Raw genomic sequence first — 17,649 nt, forward strand, 5'->3', positions numbered from 1 at the left:
TGACATTTAAAGCTCCTGAACATGGATATACTCCTTCCAATAGAAACTTAATTTTCAATTTATTATACAAAGTCATGTCTTCAATTTACATTTACTGCAAACTATTAAAGAGGATTGGAACAAAAGAAATGAAATGTTTACTTTGAGTAGGGCACAACACCATCCTGATACATAAACAAAACTCTATAAGTCTAGGAAGAACCTTGACTTAAAAACACCCACTGCATACAAGAGTATTATTCTCTAATGAACTACGACAGTTATGATCATGAAACCCATCACAGTTACACCACAACATCAAGTTTATAATGAGGGTATTATCACAAGCAAGGAAAGACATCACATTTTAAACAGTGCCTACATATCTTCCAGCCGGAGCTGGAGTTCAAGACATCCGTGAGATGCAATTTTTGATTGCGACTATTCGTTTCTAAAATGCTGACAACTGAGATGCCCGTGAAATCTGCAAAATGGAAGGCCAGTTAGATAAAACTAAAGGTTAGTTATTACAAGCAGCCACTAATTATCATATTAAAATTCCTCATAAAAAGTGAAGTTGATTAATGATGAAATGGTAATGCAAAAATTTAATTCTTTCAGGCTGTACATAATTTCTAGAATAACCTGTGCATATATATAGATCAATTAGTGTTGAATGGATATTCATGCAGCGAGCTACACCACTTTAAGCATATAATGTTTCACTGTTAAGTTGATGCAAATTGAGAGATGACAACAAGCAATATCTAATCAAAGTCAAAAATCTAAAGCACACTAAAAGCTGAGGCGCTACACTTATGATTTCAATTTAAAACATGAAAGTCAAGTCTGGCTGAACAGCTTACAGAGGAGTTGAGTTACCTGCTGGTTTGCCGTGGAAGACGTGAGCAATTTCTTCTTTTTCCTCCTCATCTGAGCCCGTCCCGTACCCGCTACTGGCTTTGGAGATGTCCATGCGATTATGAACGCTCTGTTTTGGATCTGCCTCCAACTGTTTATTGCTGGGAGAGAGGGCCCTCTCTCGGATGTCTGTATTCGATTCCCTTTCTCTGAGAGTATCTAAAATGTGTCTCTTTGATTCCTCATCTTTCAGCTGTTTTGACCTTGTGAGTTGAACTTTGGCCTCTGCCCTATCACCCCAACTTTCTCCCTTGGAAACAGAGAAGTTTTCGTTCTCCACAGTAAAATCTCTTTCCTCAATCTCCTCACCTTCAAAGTCAGTCTTTTTGCGGATATTATATGCTGACCTTGTGAAGTAATCTGAACCCCTAGAGGTCAGCTTTCTACGCGTTTTTATGACGTCCTTGACATAGTTATCTGTCCCTCCAGGGGAGGTAATCTTGCTTTCAATCACAGTGTCCCTTTCCTCCTCTTGTGAACGACTGTCCGTGCGTCGGAGCAGGGTTTTTTGGGTAACAGTTCGGTCCCCCTGGTCACTCTGCGTCACACTTTGGACGGTCACCGAACCGTCATCACCTTCTATAATGGAGATCGCTGACCCAGAAGGCTGGACACGAGACTCCGAAGACTGGGTATTGCAATTCACTTTCAGCATTGGTCCATGGGAGGCTTCCTCTTCAATGGTATCCCCCTTTGATTGGGCTGTTTCCTGCTAATTACATAACAGCATCTTGTTTATTTAATGAAACACCAGAACAGTCGTAAATTTCGACATCTCATGAATTACACACAATAAATTATTGATGAAAGCAACATGTGTTTCAACTTGGTTTTTGTCTAGCGTAATGAAGTTTCCACTAGAAATCATTACCTACATTCAGATCCATAATTCATCATCTGCTGTCCCACAATTCACAGATTTCACAAACAATGTATAATTAAAATTCAGTGTCATCTAAAATTGCTTTAGTCCAACTTGTCCTATTGTGACATAATGGCTGCATGACTTGGTATTCATTAGTGCAAATCAAATGGGTTATCTCCCTTGATGGGGAAACTTGCAAGAGTTCAATTACAAAAACCGTGTAACAAATATGTATATCTAACAAAAACATATGACCTACTTACTGCACGAAATGATATATTATCTTGTACCATAAATTCAAAATGATCTCAGGTAGAAAATAAAAGCGAGGTATTGGCCTAGGAGTGCCACGCAAGGCCATATCAAGTGATCTTGTCAAATTTTCTACATGAACTCCCTGCAAGAACAGAGACAGTCCCATTGGAAGATAAAACCCAGGTCTGACATATTAATTCCACCTTTTGCTGGTGTCCTCTGTCAACAAATAAACATGGAGTCGAATTCACTCATAAGCTAGAATAACTGCTGATTTAATTAGATCACAGCTTTTATCAGCCCTCTAAAATGAGTTCTAAATCTCACAAGTCAATATAAAAGAGATCTTTAAAAATAAAAGAAATTGTCTAGTCTGCAAAATGGTGTAAAAACAGCCCCCAACATCCCTTCGGCTTCACTACAAGCTGGCATAAAGCCCTGTGTTCTGGACTAATTAAAAACACATAACCAGGGTTTTTATTTTCCACAGACTTTTTAACAGTGATTTGTTTGGTTTTATTTAATATATAAGTTCATTATAGTCCAGGTCTGCTTTTATTGCATTTGAAGTCGCATAACATGGGATGGTCCACTTTTAACATCAACATGTAAAATTAAATAATGGATCTAAAGAAACATGAGAAAAGGACTAAATTTGTGTGAATCATAAAAATATGTTTCATTGACGCCGTTACCCAGATGTTATTCTATTTGTAGGTTCCTGTAGCAGCCCAGACCTTAGCAACCAGATAAACGCTCAGGTCTGTTCCCACTAATGAATGGGTGCATTATGACTGACAATACACAGGTCTTCCCTCCCACACCTATTTCAAGAACATTTAAATAATATACTGGTCACCAACTACATATAAAAATACAAATGCAAACAAAAAAATATGACATTCAAAATCCTCATAAATGTATATTGATGTTTGGAATTTTGAGACTTGGAAATTTAGAACAACTATAGTGAGAAGTGATATGGGACAAAAGGTTATCTGTCTCAATCAATTTCACCCATTTTTATTTTCTCCACGAACAAATTTATTTTCTGATATGAACATAAGAGCGTTGCCAGGTAACTGTTACATTTCTTTAACTTTTACTGGAAGACGTCCCTAGAAATGACAAGCATAACTACCTCTGTATCCGACACACCCTCCACATCATCATCCACTGCACTCAGAAGTTCCGAAAACGCAGCCTCCATGTCCAGTGTGCTGAGCTCGGACCTGTCAGACGTGGGCAGGGAACTTGACCGCTTCTTCTTCTCCAGCCACTCAGACGGTGAATTTTCGGGTATGGTGTCCACCACACTATTGCTCCGGCTATTACTCCTCTGTAATTTTACTTTTGATTCCGTGTTATTTTTAGATTCTGACGAATCATTGTCGAGAACTGATGAGATGTGATTTGAGTCCTGAGAATTATGGGTAGGATCTCTTCTGATGGGCACAATGGGAGGTTTATGGTCCACAAGATTCTCTTCCGACTTTTTCTTTTTGCACTGAATTTTATTTTGATTGGATAGTATGTGATTCTTATGAGAGTTATGTCCCCTGATAGGCAATGTTACACTCTGTCTCCGAGATCCTTTGTCACCAGATGTCTCTGTCACCTCACTCACATTAATTCCGTTATGTACCTTGTTCTCACTGATTCTCTCAAAAATTAATCGTCTCTCTGGTCTGTGGATGGGAGTGTCACCACTCTCTCGTACCACTGGGGTAGTTTGTGATCCTAAACTTCGACGCCTAGAGTCAATCTGCCCTGCCTCACGGCTGTTTTCTCTCTCTACAATAAAAAAAAAAAAAACAATACAAAAATTCACTATGGAGCATAATTCCTTTGTGTAGACACTGATAATTTTTTACTTATAAACAAAATTAGCAATGAAATTAAGCATGTCAAAATGATTATGCAATGTTTTTGTGAGCCTTTGATCACTGACATTTTAAAGAGGTTCCTTTTTAGACTGGATCCTACTCAGTCAAAAGTCAGCTGAATACACAGCCAGCATATTCGGACGCAGAATTTTGGAGAGAGATGAAGGGGAACAGTTTCTTTTCTGTTTATATTGGTGCACATCGAATCCTTTTCCAAAGAAAATGTTTGCTATTTTTTTCCCCTTACGTACAGACTTTATGCAATTTCTGGGTTGTCTCCAGGCAAATTGAAAATTCAGTTAAAGTCTTGGAATTGTTTCATCTTCTCGTAAATTGTCAGACTACAACTGCATTTGCAGTACTATTTTTGAAACTTAATTTACAAAAGCATTCCAAAGAATTCTTACCAAACTTTAATCAAGATTAGATTTTGTATTTTATGCAGAGTGGAAGGTGATAATTCTATGATACAGAACAGCAACTTCAATCATTTTATGCATAATTTGCTTTAGAGAGAGACGGGGAGAGAGATGGAGATAGAGACAGAGAGGGATAGTGAGAGACACACACACACAGAGAGAGAGAGAGAGAGAGAGAGAGAGAGAGAGATAGTGAGAGACACAGAGAGAGAGAGAGAGAGAGAGAGAGAGAGAGAGAGAGAGAGAGAGAGAGAGAGAGAGATAGTGAGAGAGAGAGAGAGAGAGAGTGAGAGACACAGAGAGAGAGAGAGAGAGAGAGAGAGAGAGAGAAAGAGGACGAGAGAGAGAGAGAGATAGTGAGAGAAACAGATAGAGAGAGATAGTGAGAGACAGACACACACACACAGAGAGAGAGAGACAGATCAAGAGACAAACAGAAATCTCTGAATGCATTCAACAATTGCAAAACTAAAGTTAAACAAACTGATGATCACTAAATATCAAAAGACTCCCTATTACAATTTAGTTACTATAGGTTGTCATAAAAAACTTTTGATTACATTGTCGGGTCAAGAGAAGCAATCGAGAAGCTAAGTGGGCTGTAGGGCCCTGTGTTTACATCCAGCATAGTAACTAACCATAAGCGAGAACATTTAAACAATTCACTTTCAATGGGCTAGATAATATAGATAGCACCTTATTACCTAGACATTTCTGAAAATAATACATGCGTTCCATCACATAGGCCAGTGCATTCAAATACATCCCACTCGAACCAAATTCACATTTGACATTGTGAGAAACAGCTGTTTATGCTGCTTAAATATTGTAAATTCACGACACTTTTATGTCAGGTAGTTTTTTTCCATTTGAAATGCACTTTTTGCGTCACATGACCCGACTGATACGAAATATTTTCCACATTGATCAATACCCCCAAGACTCCTGGTTATTGAGTTATTGCATCAAATTTATCCCGTGACAAAATCAATCGTTTGAGATCAAATGTTCCCTCCGGCTGCTTTATTGACATGGAGAAATTAACGAGAGAAGATCCCTGAGAGTTCTACAGGTAAACGGGCAAAAAAATGAAGATTCCCAGGAATTGAACGTAATCTGCGAATTAAAAGACACCCAGCGGTGTCAGTATATATTTCACCCTCGACCTTCCTTTGAGAACCAAAATGTCAATACTTCCAACATTGTTCAAATAAAAGAAATACAAGAACTGTATGTGATACGAGTGTCCAATGTTATTGGATTCAGTTCCTAATATCGTCCCACTACACGGGCTTACTCCTCCTTCACACGTGCTTTGTCTTTGATAAATATTTTGCCGAATGACAATAAGTTTATCGCAAAAGTGGCTATAATTATAAAATGATTACAGAGCTATTCTGCCTTGTAGACAATTGCATTTCTACCCAGTTGATGAAGTTCATGAATTATATATAAGTAAACTACACCTTTACCAAATGACGTAACATTATACAGGAAATTTTACCTTTTAAAATACTTTGGGATACAATCCATTGTTTCATATTTAATGTATATTTTGACACATAAGTTGCACTGGTCATGCTGACTTGTTTACAAACTCTGAGTCAGAAACGTCCAGTCCTATTTGCTTATCAAAATACAGATAAAGTTAATACTCAATTCTTTGTATTTAAAAATTCCATTCAAATTAAATGGCCAAAATCTGAATGTACAGCCCAATGATCCATTCAAAATCTCGCTCATAGAAAACAAGGGGGAGTTTAAAGTCTATAAATATTGGAAAGTGAATTCGCTGTATCAATTTTCTGATAATAGTCTTGCAAATCAATTATTCCTTTTTTGCCCTTAATCAGATAATTGCAGTACATAATTGCAGCCCATCAATTCAAAAACAAGATAACAGTTTTTGCAAAGAATTTTTTTTCATTTAAAAGAAAACGTAAAACACACATGCAAATGGAAAAGATTCTGATCTTTGGGGGTATAAGACTTAAATATAACAAATGGGTGCGGGGCTAGTCTCTCAGAAAGGCTTCCTGTGTAGCCCGAAAGTCTTCAGTACACCGATCATGATGTATTTATTCAAACGAAATCAACCCCAACATCATTGTCATATAAACAAAAGTATCATCTAAATTTTCGTAGCTGATGACTTATCCTTTACAGTGATAGGGAGAGATTTAATGTTTACACATTTGCAAAAATCATGCATGAACACAGTTTTTTACAATTCAAAACACTCAAAAGAATACTTGTTTTGAAAGAATTTTATCTGAAATCCAGTCACTGTCATATTTTTATCAACGGCAAGAGGTGCATGTTTCATGTGCCGATTTATGGGGGAACAAAAGAGGTTTAGTAATTTACATTGACGAAGAGCGGTGAGAAAGTTAATCTTTAATTTGTGTACTTTATATAATCCTTTGATATGCGATAAAAAGCTTACTACACTTTTACACCTCTTGTTCTATAAATTCAAATGAATATTAATGTGGCTCAGATGAATTTCATTATGTAATAACATACATATTTCTACAGAACGTAGCTTATCTTCATTATCATTAAAGGATCAAATTCATGACAATTTGTTTAGCAACAAGACTTAAATGAGAGCTCAATCTTTTAATCCTCTTTACAACAGGACAATATACCATTCAGACTATGATGGTACAATGTAAACACGTAAACACTCAGAATTTCTCATGAAATGGACAAACAAGTTGAGACATTTTCTCACTTTGTGGGAAAAACAAAGAAATTGTTGATCGGCAGAATTCTTAAATCCCATGAAGAGATAAAAATATTAGTGGGATCAAGTGTTGACCCAGGGTAGAATGGACAAGATTAATAGGACAACAATGGCCACTTACTGGGACATCAAAGTGTATACTAAAGCAGGATTCTATTTGTTACCTACTGGAAAATAAAAAATCAACACCCAGAAAAGTCTAGACCGTAAACTCAGCGATTTCATTCCGTCTTCATATTTCTATAACCAAGTAATTAACCATGTCATTAACTAATTAAGATTTCGAAAATCCCTGAACTGTAATTCCAATTGACTGTTACTTAAAGGATATGAATATTGAACTTGACGAAGGTATTTAAGACATAACCGTTAACAAATTCCTCGTTAAAAGCTGTTGGTGAAATACAGACAGTCATGGAATGTACAGTGTATGTATTTAACAAATGCAGCCATAATGCTCACTGTGTGAACAATGAACAGTCTTTCAGCACAAATTAACCTCCTTTTCATAGAAGTTCTATACACCTTTCCCCGGATTCTTAATTCTTACTAACTTGCCTATGGACATGCAAATCGCAGCAAACTCTGACGTACCCTGATTCAGTAATAACTAAAGCCTCTTTCTTACAGGTATCAAGGCAGCATTTAACACAATACAACTTCAAGTTTTCAAGCCTTCTCAATGCTTCTATAAGCATCTATGCAAATCTCGCTGATAATTAGTTGGTCCTATTTAACGCTTGTTTAGATACCTCAGCATGTGGGGTTGTTATTGCCTTTAAACATTCTCTGAAATGTCACATTATGAGTATGTTGAACTAGCGCATGTACACGATATGTAATAAAATTAACATTTTTACCAATACATTAAGATGTCATAAATCACACTGTAAACTAAACCAGCTTAGCTTAGAGGCAATTTAATTTGAAGAAGAAAAATGAAGAGAAATCAAAGATTTAGCTTTCAATATGTAGCGCTGGATATTTTCTTATCTAGATCGAACAATTTAATTTCCAAAAAATTTAATTTCCAAAAAATTTAATTTTACATGTAGGCAAACAGAGAAATTTTCAACTGTCAACACAATTATTTTTTTTATTATTATCATATAAGCATTGATTTCAATATTCTTTCTGATGGTTGGTGCCTTTGGAGTTGAAATTGTGATATTACAAACCAGCAGCCATATTGATACACAGACATACAGACAGACGGACACACAGACAGACGTCTGCACAGACGGATGGACGGACACACAGACAGACAGCTAGATACACAAACATACAGACAGACACATAAGATGGTCACAGACAAATGAGAACTCACAAATTATGATCAAATTCAACAAGATGTGTTTGTGAAACTCCAGGTTACCTAATTGTGGACAAATTGCCCTTTATCTTGATATGTGACCTTGAACTTGACCTTAAGAGTTTCACTTAGACTTTTCAGTTTAACAAGTAAAATTCAATCACAAACCAGGCAAGCTAAACTATTTGCCTAAAATTTAACATACTTTAGTAATGCTCACTGCAGCAATTCATTAGAAATTTATTAAATCAATTTTGTTTTCGTATCTACTTGTTATACGAGGATTTTAACACTTGCAGGAGATTTAAAGAGCAAATAAAATACAGTTCATTAAGTGTATCAGTTTATATGCTTTCATTAAATGTAAACTGCATTAAGTTATCACTTTGGATGTTTGAATTTGTGATTTACTGCAATATGATATTTACTTGCAATTTGTAAAGGCATAATATATATACATGTATATGTAAGGGAGAGAACTCTGACTAATTTAAAATAACATAACCGTCCTTTACAATTTTTTTAGAAGATGAGAAAACAAACTATGTTTTTCTGCTAATGTTGGCAATCCATCAAAACATCTATATATTACTCCTTTTGAGAGGACGGAATCAGACTGTTTGAGTTGCCTTCACTGGTCCCTATGCTGTCCTGAGATGAAACTGAATGCCATTATAGGACTATTTTTTGTGTGGGTCTAAACAAAAGTTGTGGACCTGCACGTATGGGTGACTTATAAATCTGATTCTTGGCTTCATGCAGGCTGTGACTCACACACATATTTTCTATACAATGGTTTTCAAATATTTAAACGTTAAGTCTAAATCTAATAATTGCTTTCAGATACAACTGATTATGAAGTTTTATAAGTTAAAGCTAAGAGAAAGCGTGAACCATTGATTTGCAGGAGAGGATAGTGTTCTTAGTTAACAAAGGTTAAACAAAGCATGATTTGTGGCAGAAGACAATAAAATGATAATTCACGGACATTTTATGAACATATTATATTGTAGCTCGTTCTACAACATTTATGCCCCACCCACAAGAAAAACACAATAAAACCCAAGGTCAAAATACGATAATTACCTGTTCTGCAGATTTTCACAGAGAGACTTGCATGATGTCCCAGTTATTTTTCAACTAATCTAAAGTTTATTTTCACCCCACTAGTATTCTATGTGTTGGGGGTTCTTTAATGACCAAGCTGTTTTAAAAAAAAATTTCATCCAAGGCTACTTTTAAATTTACAGCCATTACGACACTGAATGATGGATTACTCACACACCAAAAATTTACAGATATATTAAACTGACGACTCTCACGGAGCACAAGTTTTTAAAGTTAAACAATTCAGTTACCACTGCTCAATTTGCCAGACAAAAACGAAGTCCGAGCTAAATTGTTTCTGTCAAAACAAATAAAATGCTGCAACCTTTTGTCTGGAATTCTTCAGACAAATTTAGATCTGCAGCACTCATTAAAATTTCTCTCTAAGAAAAGTTATATTTGCCTCAGTCCAAATCTATGACTCACATCTGCAAAAAGTATTTCATGGCTGCAAAATAAAATTTGACAATCTGAGTGAAGTTTGAGGGATCACCCTTAAAATAATGAGATCTGTAACCTGCTGCAAGTTCCAATACCCTCGCAATTCCAACAAAAGCATCTCCAGCTTTATTAAATTAAACTTTCAACTTCAATATCAACTAACTTGCACAAAATCTAAGTGAAATTCATCATATGCAAATTTTCTCCATTCTTGTATAGTGCATTTGCCTTTGATTTTATGCAAATTTCTATGCATTTCAAAAAAGTACTTTCAAAATAAGATATAAACAATCTTACCAAACCTGAGTTAGTCACTGATGAGCCTAAAAGTCCTCTGTGTGTGTGTGCACTAATACACACAGATTGAAATGAAACGACAGCAAGCATTATATGACAAGCTAAATACCAGGTGAGGCGAAACCTTTTATACCTATCAACTCAGAACTCCAAGAAGTTTAATGACATTTAGGCCATTCGTTTGCAAGCTCTCCGTCCAACATCAGGATGCCCCCATTCATGTCTCGAAGGAGGGGGAGATACTGTTCTAGTATCAGGTTAAACGACCTCGAAATTGACAAGCAAATAATATACACTTTTGCAATAATCCATCACATTTAAGACAAGCCATTTAAAAAGAAGATAACTTGAGAAGTTTTAACTGCATCCAGTCACTTGAAGCAATCAATTTGTATGTGTGACTGGCTTTCATCTGGTGATAACATTGGATTTGTGAGTTTTTATGGAAAAAAGAAAATTTAAAAAAATAATTACTTGTAACAATCTTAGTGTTAATTAATTAATGAGGACAGCAGTACACACTGAAGGCAGCTACACACACATTTGTAGGTTCCTAATAAAGTAGTCATAATTTTAATATGAACTTGTCTAAATCTCCAAAAATTAAAATAAATAGACACAGTAAATATTGAGAGATTAAAAGATTTATGGATATTTGTCCGCAATTTATTGCATTATTCTCCTTAGCTTAAACAATATGTTATATCTCTCTCTTTTTTTCAATAACTTTGGAAGGTCACCATCAAATCTATTCCAAAGAGGACATATTTATTGAGCAATTTCCTCAGGCTCACTGCCTTTTCATGGAAGTGTTATTAACCTTTGAAAAATGACTTTGCTGCCAAATTTTCAGCTATGCATAATTATTTGCACATATAACATAAACTTGAATGGAGAAAAGCTTATTTATTTCGCTAATAAACCATTACAGCCATGGCTCCTGTGTTAAATATGGAAGTGTTCTGGCATTACGATCACTAAAGGACCCCCTGATCTATCCGGAATCTGATTTATTGGACAGTGTTCTCTGGACTAAAAGCGATTAGTTCGTTTCAATTTAACAGGGACATCACCTGCTCAATTCCAATTTAAATTGGCCAATTTCAAAATCCTCAATTTAATCAGATTACAAATTGTTTGGTACTTAAGAAATAAACATTTTAAAAACTTGCAATACATTTTTAAAAGACATATTTATTAAAGTGCATGCGTACATAAAACAAACAAGTCAAATTTCAGTATGACTTAACTTTCTCCGATTTTTAGAACACCTTGAAATGCTAGCTTATAGTGACAGTTCCAGGAGAAGTCTAGCTTAATTGCAACACCTGTTCATTGTTTAATTATTCCTGTCCAATTGCCGTTTCCATCTATTTCAAAAGTTTAATTTTTTTTTTAAATCCGGAAGTAGCATGGTAACTTCGGCAGCTGTAGTACTTGTGTTAATGACATGTAATCTACTGCAGACATCCACTAATTTGATGTCTATAAATCTAAAAACCAACCTAGCTGTGAGTCCTTAATGATTTTGAAAATGAAAAAAAGCAATACAGATTTCTTGATTTTTACCTTAAGAATAATTCAATTGTTTCCTTCTGCACGACCACCTGTACAAGGCCTTCTCTTTCAGAGCAGCTACAAAATGCTCTCACTCAATAAATTCTGTGTACTTATGGTGTGTGATCCAGCCTTAATTTATGGTCAATTGACCCCCAAAACCTTTGAAACTCAAATTCCAACAAAATCTAATTTTGACCTGACATAGTAATTCAAGCACTTAGTGATTGGACATTAAGATGTAATAAATGGGGGACTGATTTAAAACGGCGAGTGCTGTACGAATGCATGATAAGGTGTGTCACAGGTGAAAGTTGTAAGCAGGTAAAAAAAAAAGGTGCCATAGGTAAAACACATATACCTGGCTACATCCCAAGAGAGGCTAGTAGGTATAATTGTTTTCTTAACATTGTCACTTCAGGTCACCAGAAATCAAAGTCCCGACCAGATTCTGACAAGGGGTGTATCACTGGCAGACAGAATGGCAGGTCCAGTCATTTAGATCACAGATCACTTCCAATAAAGAAGACAAGGTCAGCCATTATAAACAAATATTTATAACAGGTACCCAAATATCAATAAATTAAAACATATTCTGGGCGGCTTGGTAAGGTAGAATTTCAGGATTCCTGATCCATGAGGGTATGTACCTGGGATTTCCTTGTTTACTGCGTATTTTCTTATCAGGTGAAACATTCAGTTAATATCGCCTGGACAACACAAATTATTCTTCACAACAGTCAAACTGTTGAAGCATTACTAGAATGTACATTAATAAAGTTGACTGGCAGACACAAAATTAGACCTAAAGGAACAGAATGCTATAAGGGAGATAACCGGCCTTCTAAAGAAACAGACTGCTAAGGGAGATAACTGGCCTTCTAAAGAAACAGACTGCTAGGGGAGATAACTGGCCTTCTAAAGAAACAGACTGCTAGGGGAGATAACACTAACCTTCTACATGCATGACAAAGTAAAGATAATGAACAGTGGTCAATCCCATAAATCCTATTAAAAATGCAAAATTGAGAGTACTACAAACACAGATCCCAGGAAAAACCAGGTGGTATCAGACCTCACGACCATAAACTGAGAATAGAATTTTAAAAGTCAAAATTTTTATTACTTATATCTTAAGATTTATCTAGCACAGATGTTTAAGAAATGCAGGTTTATAAAAATAATCAAACACAAACATATTCTAAAAATTTTATTTGTTTATGAAATACCTAGGAGGAGTAAGCATCCCTTGTTTACTGGTCAAGCCATCATCAACCTATATCAATCAGGTAAATGGAGTAATTCATAGTCAAACCAGCATGCAAAGAATGGCCCAACAACTGGATGTCAGACAGCAGTTGACCTAATGTCAAGCTATATTTGCAAATTAGATCGTTATAACAACCACATTGTCGCAAACCACAGGTTATTGTTTCATTCTATTTTACAAAAGTTTGTGAAATAGAATGAAACAATAACCCATGGTTTGCGACGATGTAACAACCACGAAATTTGTGAAATGCCAACTCAAAACGAGACCGCTGAAATCCCTGCAACATCAAGCTAGTTGTCAGCAGCCCATCCCAGCTTAAAAACTGATCACATGTAGAACATGGTCTTGTGCATTGCTTCAGCATACATATACACATGTATTTACATTTTCACTGTTTTTGCCATCATATCTTTACAAATTGTAGTCATTTCCTTATGAATGCAATGCAGTTGCAAACAATGTGCATATGAATTTTGAGAAATATAGTGCATCTATATCAACAGCTGGGAATTCTGACAAAAATGAAAGATGAACTTAAAATGTGAATTAAAAAAATGAATTTCATTTTTGAAAAGACACGAGGATATCATCATACTGCAGGAAACACGCTGGTGCGTGAAGTATGTCACAGTTCATACCCTCAAACGTTTTCAAAAATGAATTTAATTTTTTACATATGGTATGGTTCACAAACAGATATAATGCTGCAGACAGCAGGCTAGCTTCTCTGCACATGAAAGCATTATGTACTATTAGACACCTTCACAGAAGCCATCAGAAACTCTCAGGTCAAACATCAATAGCTTAATGTGGCACACTTGAACTGAAAACGAAAACAACTAATTCTCCTATTGCTCAAACATCTGTGAAATATGAAGCAGGGCAACTTAAATGTGTGACATTAGCATATTTTGATCAATGTCAAATCTATGCGATGAGCTAGCTTATCTTTACAATGACTAAATAGGCAGCAATGGAATTGGCATTATAAAAAGATTTAAAGTGCATGTATAAGTAATACTCTCTGTTCACCTGACGTTTGTATAAATGTGGAACAAGTGTAAATGAAGCATCCCAGTCTACACAGAGACAACAAAGAACCAGTTCTCCCCGGGGTCCCCAAGGTCACGTCAGAACTTCTACTGATGTATACAACAATACCCAACAAAAATAAAAATTACAACACATCTGATTATCTAGTGAAGTGCAACAGAGTCTTGAATGCAACACAAACAGGAGGTCGCTGTTGAAGGTCATGCAGAAACGGAATTTTCGTGGTGAAGAAAAAATTATGCAGAAAACTAATTAGAGCACTGTAAATATGTTTTTGGCACAGACGTTTCGGTTGGGATAATACATAATTAAATCTATATTAAATTAAAAATGACATTTCAAAATGAGAGAAATGCATGAAATATTGCAGGCACAAGCCTGGAAATGGGGCTGAAAGGCCATATAACTTCCATTATTGGTACAGATTTTAATCTCCTCAAAAGTAAACACACCTATTATAGTTAAATTAAAGACACACACAACATCTAAACAAATTCGAATTTATACATATTTGGTACTTATGACTTATTTATATTTCCTTGGTTTTTCTTTTTTTAAATTGGTTAACATGGATACCACGGACCAGCATCAATACATAGTGGGCAGGATGAGTGACCAGCATTAATATATAGTGGGCAGGATGAGTGACCAGCACATCAATACAAAGTGGGCAGGATGAGTGACCATCATTAATATATAGTGGGCAGGATGAGTGACCAGCACATCAATACAAAGTGGGCAGGATGAGTGACCAGCACATCAATACAAAGTGGGCAGGATGAGTGACCAGTATTAATATATAGTGGGCAGGATGAGTGACCGTGCAGTATCAATAAATAATGGGCAAGACTTCATTAAGTATTTTTCACATTCTACATAAAACAATTAATCTCCGAGATTTGTCAAGTTATCATTCTTATTAAGTAAATAGTGGTATTTCAGCAAGTTTAATAAAAATTTTAAAATTTGCTATTCTTTTGTTATTGTCACCAGCTTGATAAATATTTTGATAACCAGTGATGAAATGTGAGAATATAGGTACAAAGGTATTAGAAAAATGTGATACCGGTGTTCTTTAAGTACAAGGTAGGATTCATAGGTATGATACCTGGGGGGTGGTAAATATTTAAGCCAAACAAGAGAATTTGCAGTTCTCCTGCCATTCTTCTCACAAATACCCCAGTATTAAAAACAGCTGATCTGTTTTGTGACAGTAACAAACATAGGTAAACACTTCATATCTAAAAAGCTGTCTTAAAATACCAGCCATTCATATGTTCACAGGGACCACTGTCCGAATGTATATAAGAACACAAACATCTGAGGTCAGCCAAACAGACTATTGCATCACCTTCCTCCTCCATGATTTACAAGGAGATTGACTTTAATCGTCAGAAATTGAAGGCCATCTAAATACTTTATGAATTTACATAACTGAAGGTCAATAATGTGGATTCATGTATCGGTGAACTGTGGGCCAGATTGAATAGCCAACCCTAATAAGCAGCCTAATTCTAATGTGTAGTGCAAATATTGTACTAAGTCATCACTCTTTTCTCTGCAAATCTCTTCAATAGCCCTAGGGACTGAAAATATGATAGAAATCTGTGTTCTCATAATTTTAACACAAGATATACAGCACACCTGCCCGACCTGTTCGATTTAACAAACGTATTCAATTTGATAAAATATATCAATACCTCTTTTACATAAAAGATAATTTAATACTTCAAATTTCATTTGAATATGTTCAAACATACGAATATCAGAACAGAAAAACATCACAGGTTTTGAGCAATACTGTAGTCTATGATTTTTTGGGGGGTGAGGGAGGAGGGGAGGGTGTTCAATTTTAAATCTGCAAATTTCATGGGTTCTCCACCCCATAAAATCACCCTTACTCACTGTGAAATACAAAATATATCAAGTTTCAATATACACAAAATGGAAATCCTAGGGAAAATGAAAAATCTTTAAAATCTCATAGAAAATAGAAAATCTTGGCAATCTCCAGAGGAAAAGTAAATTCTCCAAGGAAAATAGGTCTATACATGAATTTCAATTATCCCCCAAAGTGTGGATTTCTTTCTGTACAGCTTTTCAAAGAAGCCATATTCATTTAATCAGAGACAATTAACAAACAAAAAATGACTTCCAAAAAATTAAGTGATGAGAACAAAAATATAAACCAGAAGCTACAAAGGGATTATTTTACGCAGGTGTGAAATGTTGATGACCCCACCTTTTCCAGGTGGGATAAAATATGACCCTCAACACTTGTGTCAAATTTTATACATTTTCTAATCCTTTATCCTTGACATTTCAACACATACTAATGATCTTAAATTCTAATCAACATAAAAAACAACATCTGCGTGGTTACTAAATGAGAAATTTAAAAAAAGACCATCAGGAAAATTGTTTTCTGAAATCCCTAGGCATGGATAAATTTTGTTGTTGTTTTTTCTTTCTCTGATGCAATACCCCATGACACTTGGTGAAATATCTATTATATATTTGTTTAACATATACATGTATATAGACGACCATTGTACCATGTTTATTCCGGCATGTCATAAACTAAATTACAAAACTGTAGCAAACTGACATTCCGATCCACACACTGGTAAACCAGACTTATTTCACGGCTACAGTGATGTACAGAAAATGATGATCATGAAAACATCCCATCACTCCCTCTCTCTCTTTCTCCACCGATGATGTAGATAATCTTTACAATGACACAAAAATTCACCTACCCTGAAATATAAAACTTGGCTACCCCAAAAAATATAAATCCTACCTTTATCTCGCTGCCTGAGCTGTCGAAGGGCCAATCGAATTTGTTTCTTCTCATCATAATCATTAGTTTCATTCAGCTGAAAAAAATTATAGGAATTCATCAACACAATAAAAAAAAAAGATATTGAATTAACATATACCATCAACATATAAAAAGTAATATCAGATAAATAAAGAGGCTAGTATATGTGGAAATGAAAAAAAGAGTCTTAAAAAAAACACCAAAACCTAAACTGCTTTTATACACAGTATTGGGTTGGAGGATGTTCAAATGAAATGAAATTTATAGTTCAGTGTTTTATGCATTCAGATGTTAAAAAATTTAATGAAGAAGAAGAAAAAAACAAGAATGACCGTCTTCAGCCTCCAAGCAGTGACAAAAACACTTGTTGGGGTTTGGCCAAAGTTTGGATCATCTTATTCATCTATATTGAACCTCAGAAGATCCCCATTGATTTTGTCCTCAATCACTCTTATAAAAGTGAAGCTTTGCCAAATCAATAATGATATTTAATCAGCTGTAGCCTGTTTGATGAGGACATGTACCGATCAGAGCACCATATTTTATGAAGGTGATATGATTTCCGCAGGCACACACGATTTCTCCCATCTACTCAGGATTTAATAAAGTTTGAGTACAAAAATGAAATTCATTTGAGGGAAATTATAATTAACGTACAACAAATCATTTTGTGTAAACAACTACACAGGGGACCCCGCGCGGTCCACTTCT

The 17,649-nt window shown here is 35.4% G+C and overlaps 1 protein-coding gene and 1 long non-coding RNA gene across 16 annotated transcripts in view; one reads left to right on the plus strand and one right to left on the minus strand.

Moving 5' to 3' along the window:
• Window positions 1-17,649, minus strand: part of LOC125669936 (muscle M-line assembly protein unc-89-like) — a 59,896-nt gene that overhangs the window by 21,687 nt on the left and 20,560 nt on the right. For 13 of the 15 annotated variants that reach the window (XM_056140993.1, XM_056141000.1, XM_056141003.1 and 10 more), the window contains 3 exons: window positions 16,918-16,993; window positions 3,162-3,814; window positions 862-1,612 (listed from right to left, as the gene is read on the minus strand). In XM_056140993.1, the coding sequence (XP_055996968.1) occupies window positions 862-1,612; window positions 3,162-3,814; window positions 16,918-16,993 (1,480 nt within the window). Of the gene's footprint in view, window positions 1-861; window positions 1,613-3,161; window positions 3,815-5,029; window positions 5,754-16,917; window positions 16,994-17,649 lie in introns of those variants that run through there. The other 2 variants (XM_048904808.2, XM_048904868.2) reach the window with 2 other exon arrangements.
• LOC125670012 (uncharacterized) lies at window positions 164-17,238 on the plus strand. The gene is made up of 4 exons (XR_007368093.2): window positions 164-498; window positions 2,738-2,781; window positions 12,210-12,321; window positions 14,701-17,238. It is a non-coding gene; the product is annotated as an uncharacterized LOC125670012 (long non-coding RNA).

Source organism: Ostrea edulis, chromosome 1 (genome assembly GCF_947568905.1).
Source record: "Ostrea edulis chromosome 1, xbOstEdul1.1, whole genome shotgun sequence".
Taxonomy (NCBI): Eukaryota; Metazoa; Mollusca; class Bivalvia; order Ostreida; family Ostreidae; genus Ostrea; species Ostrea edulis.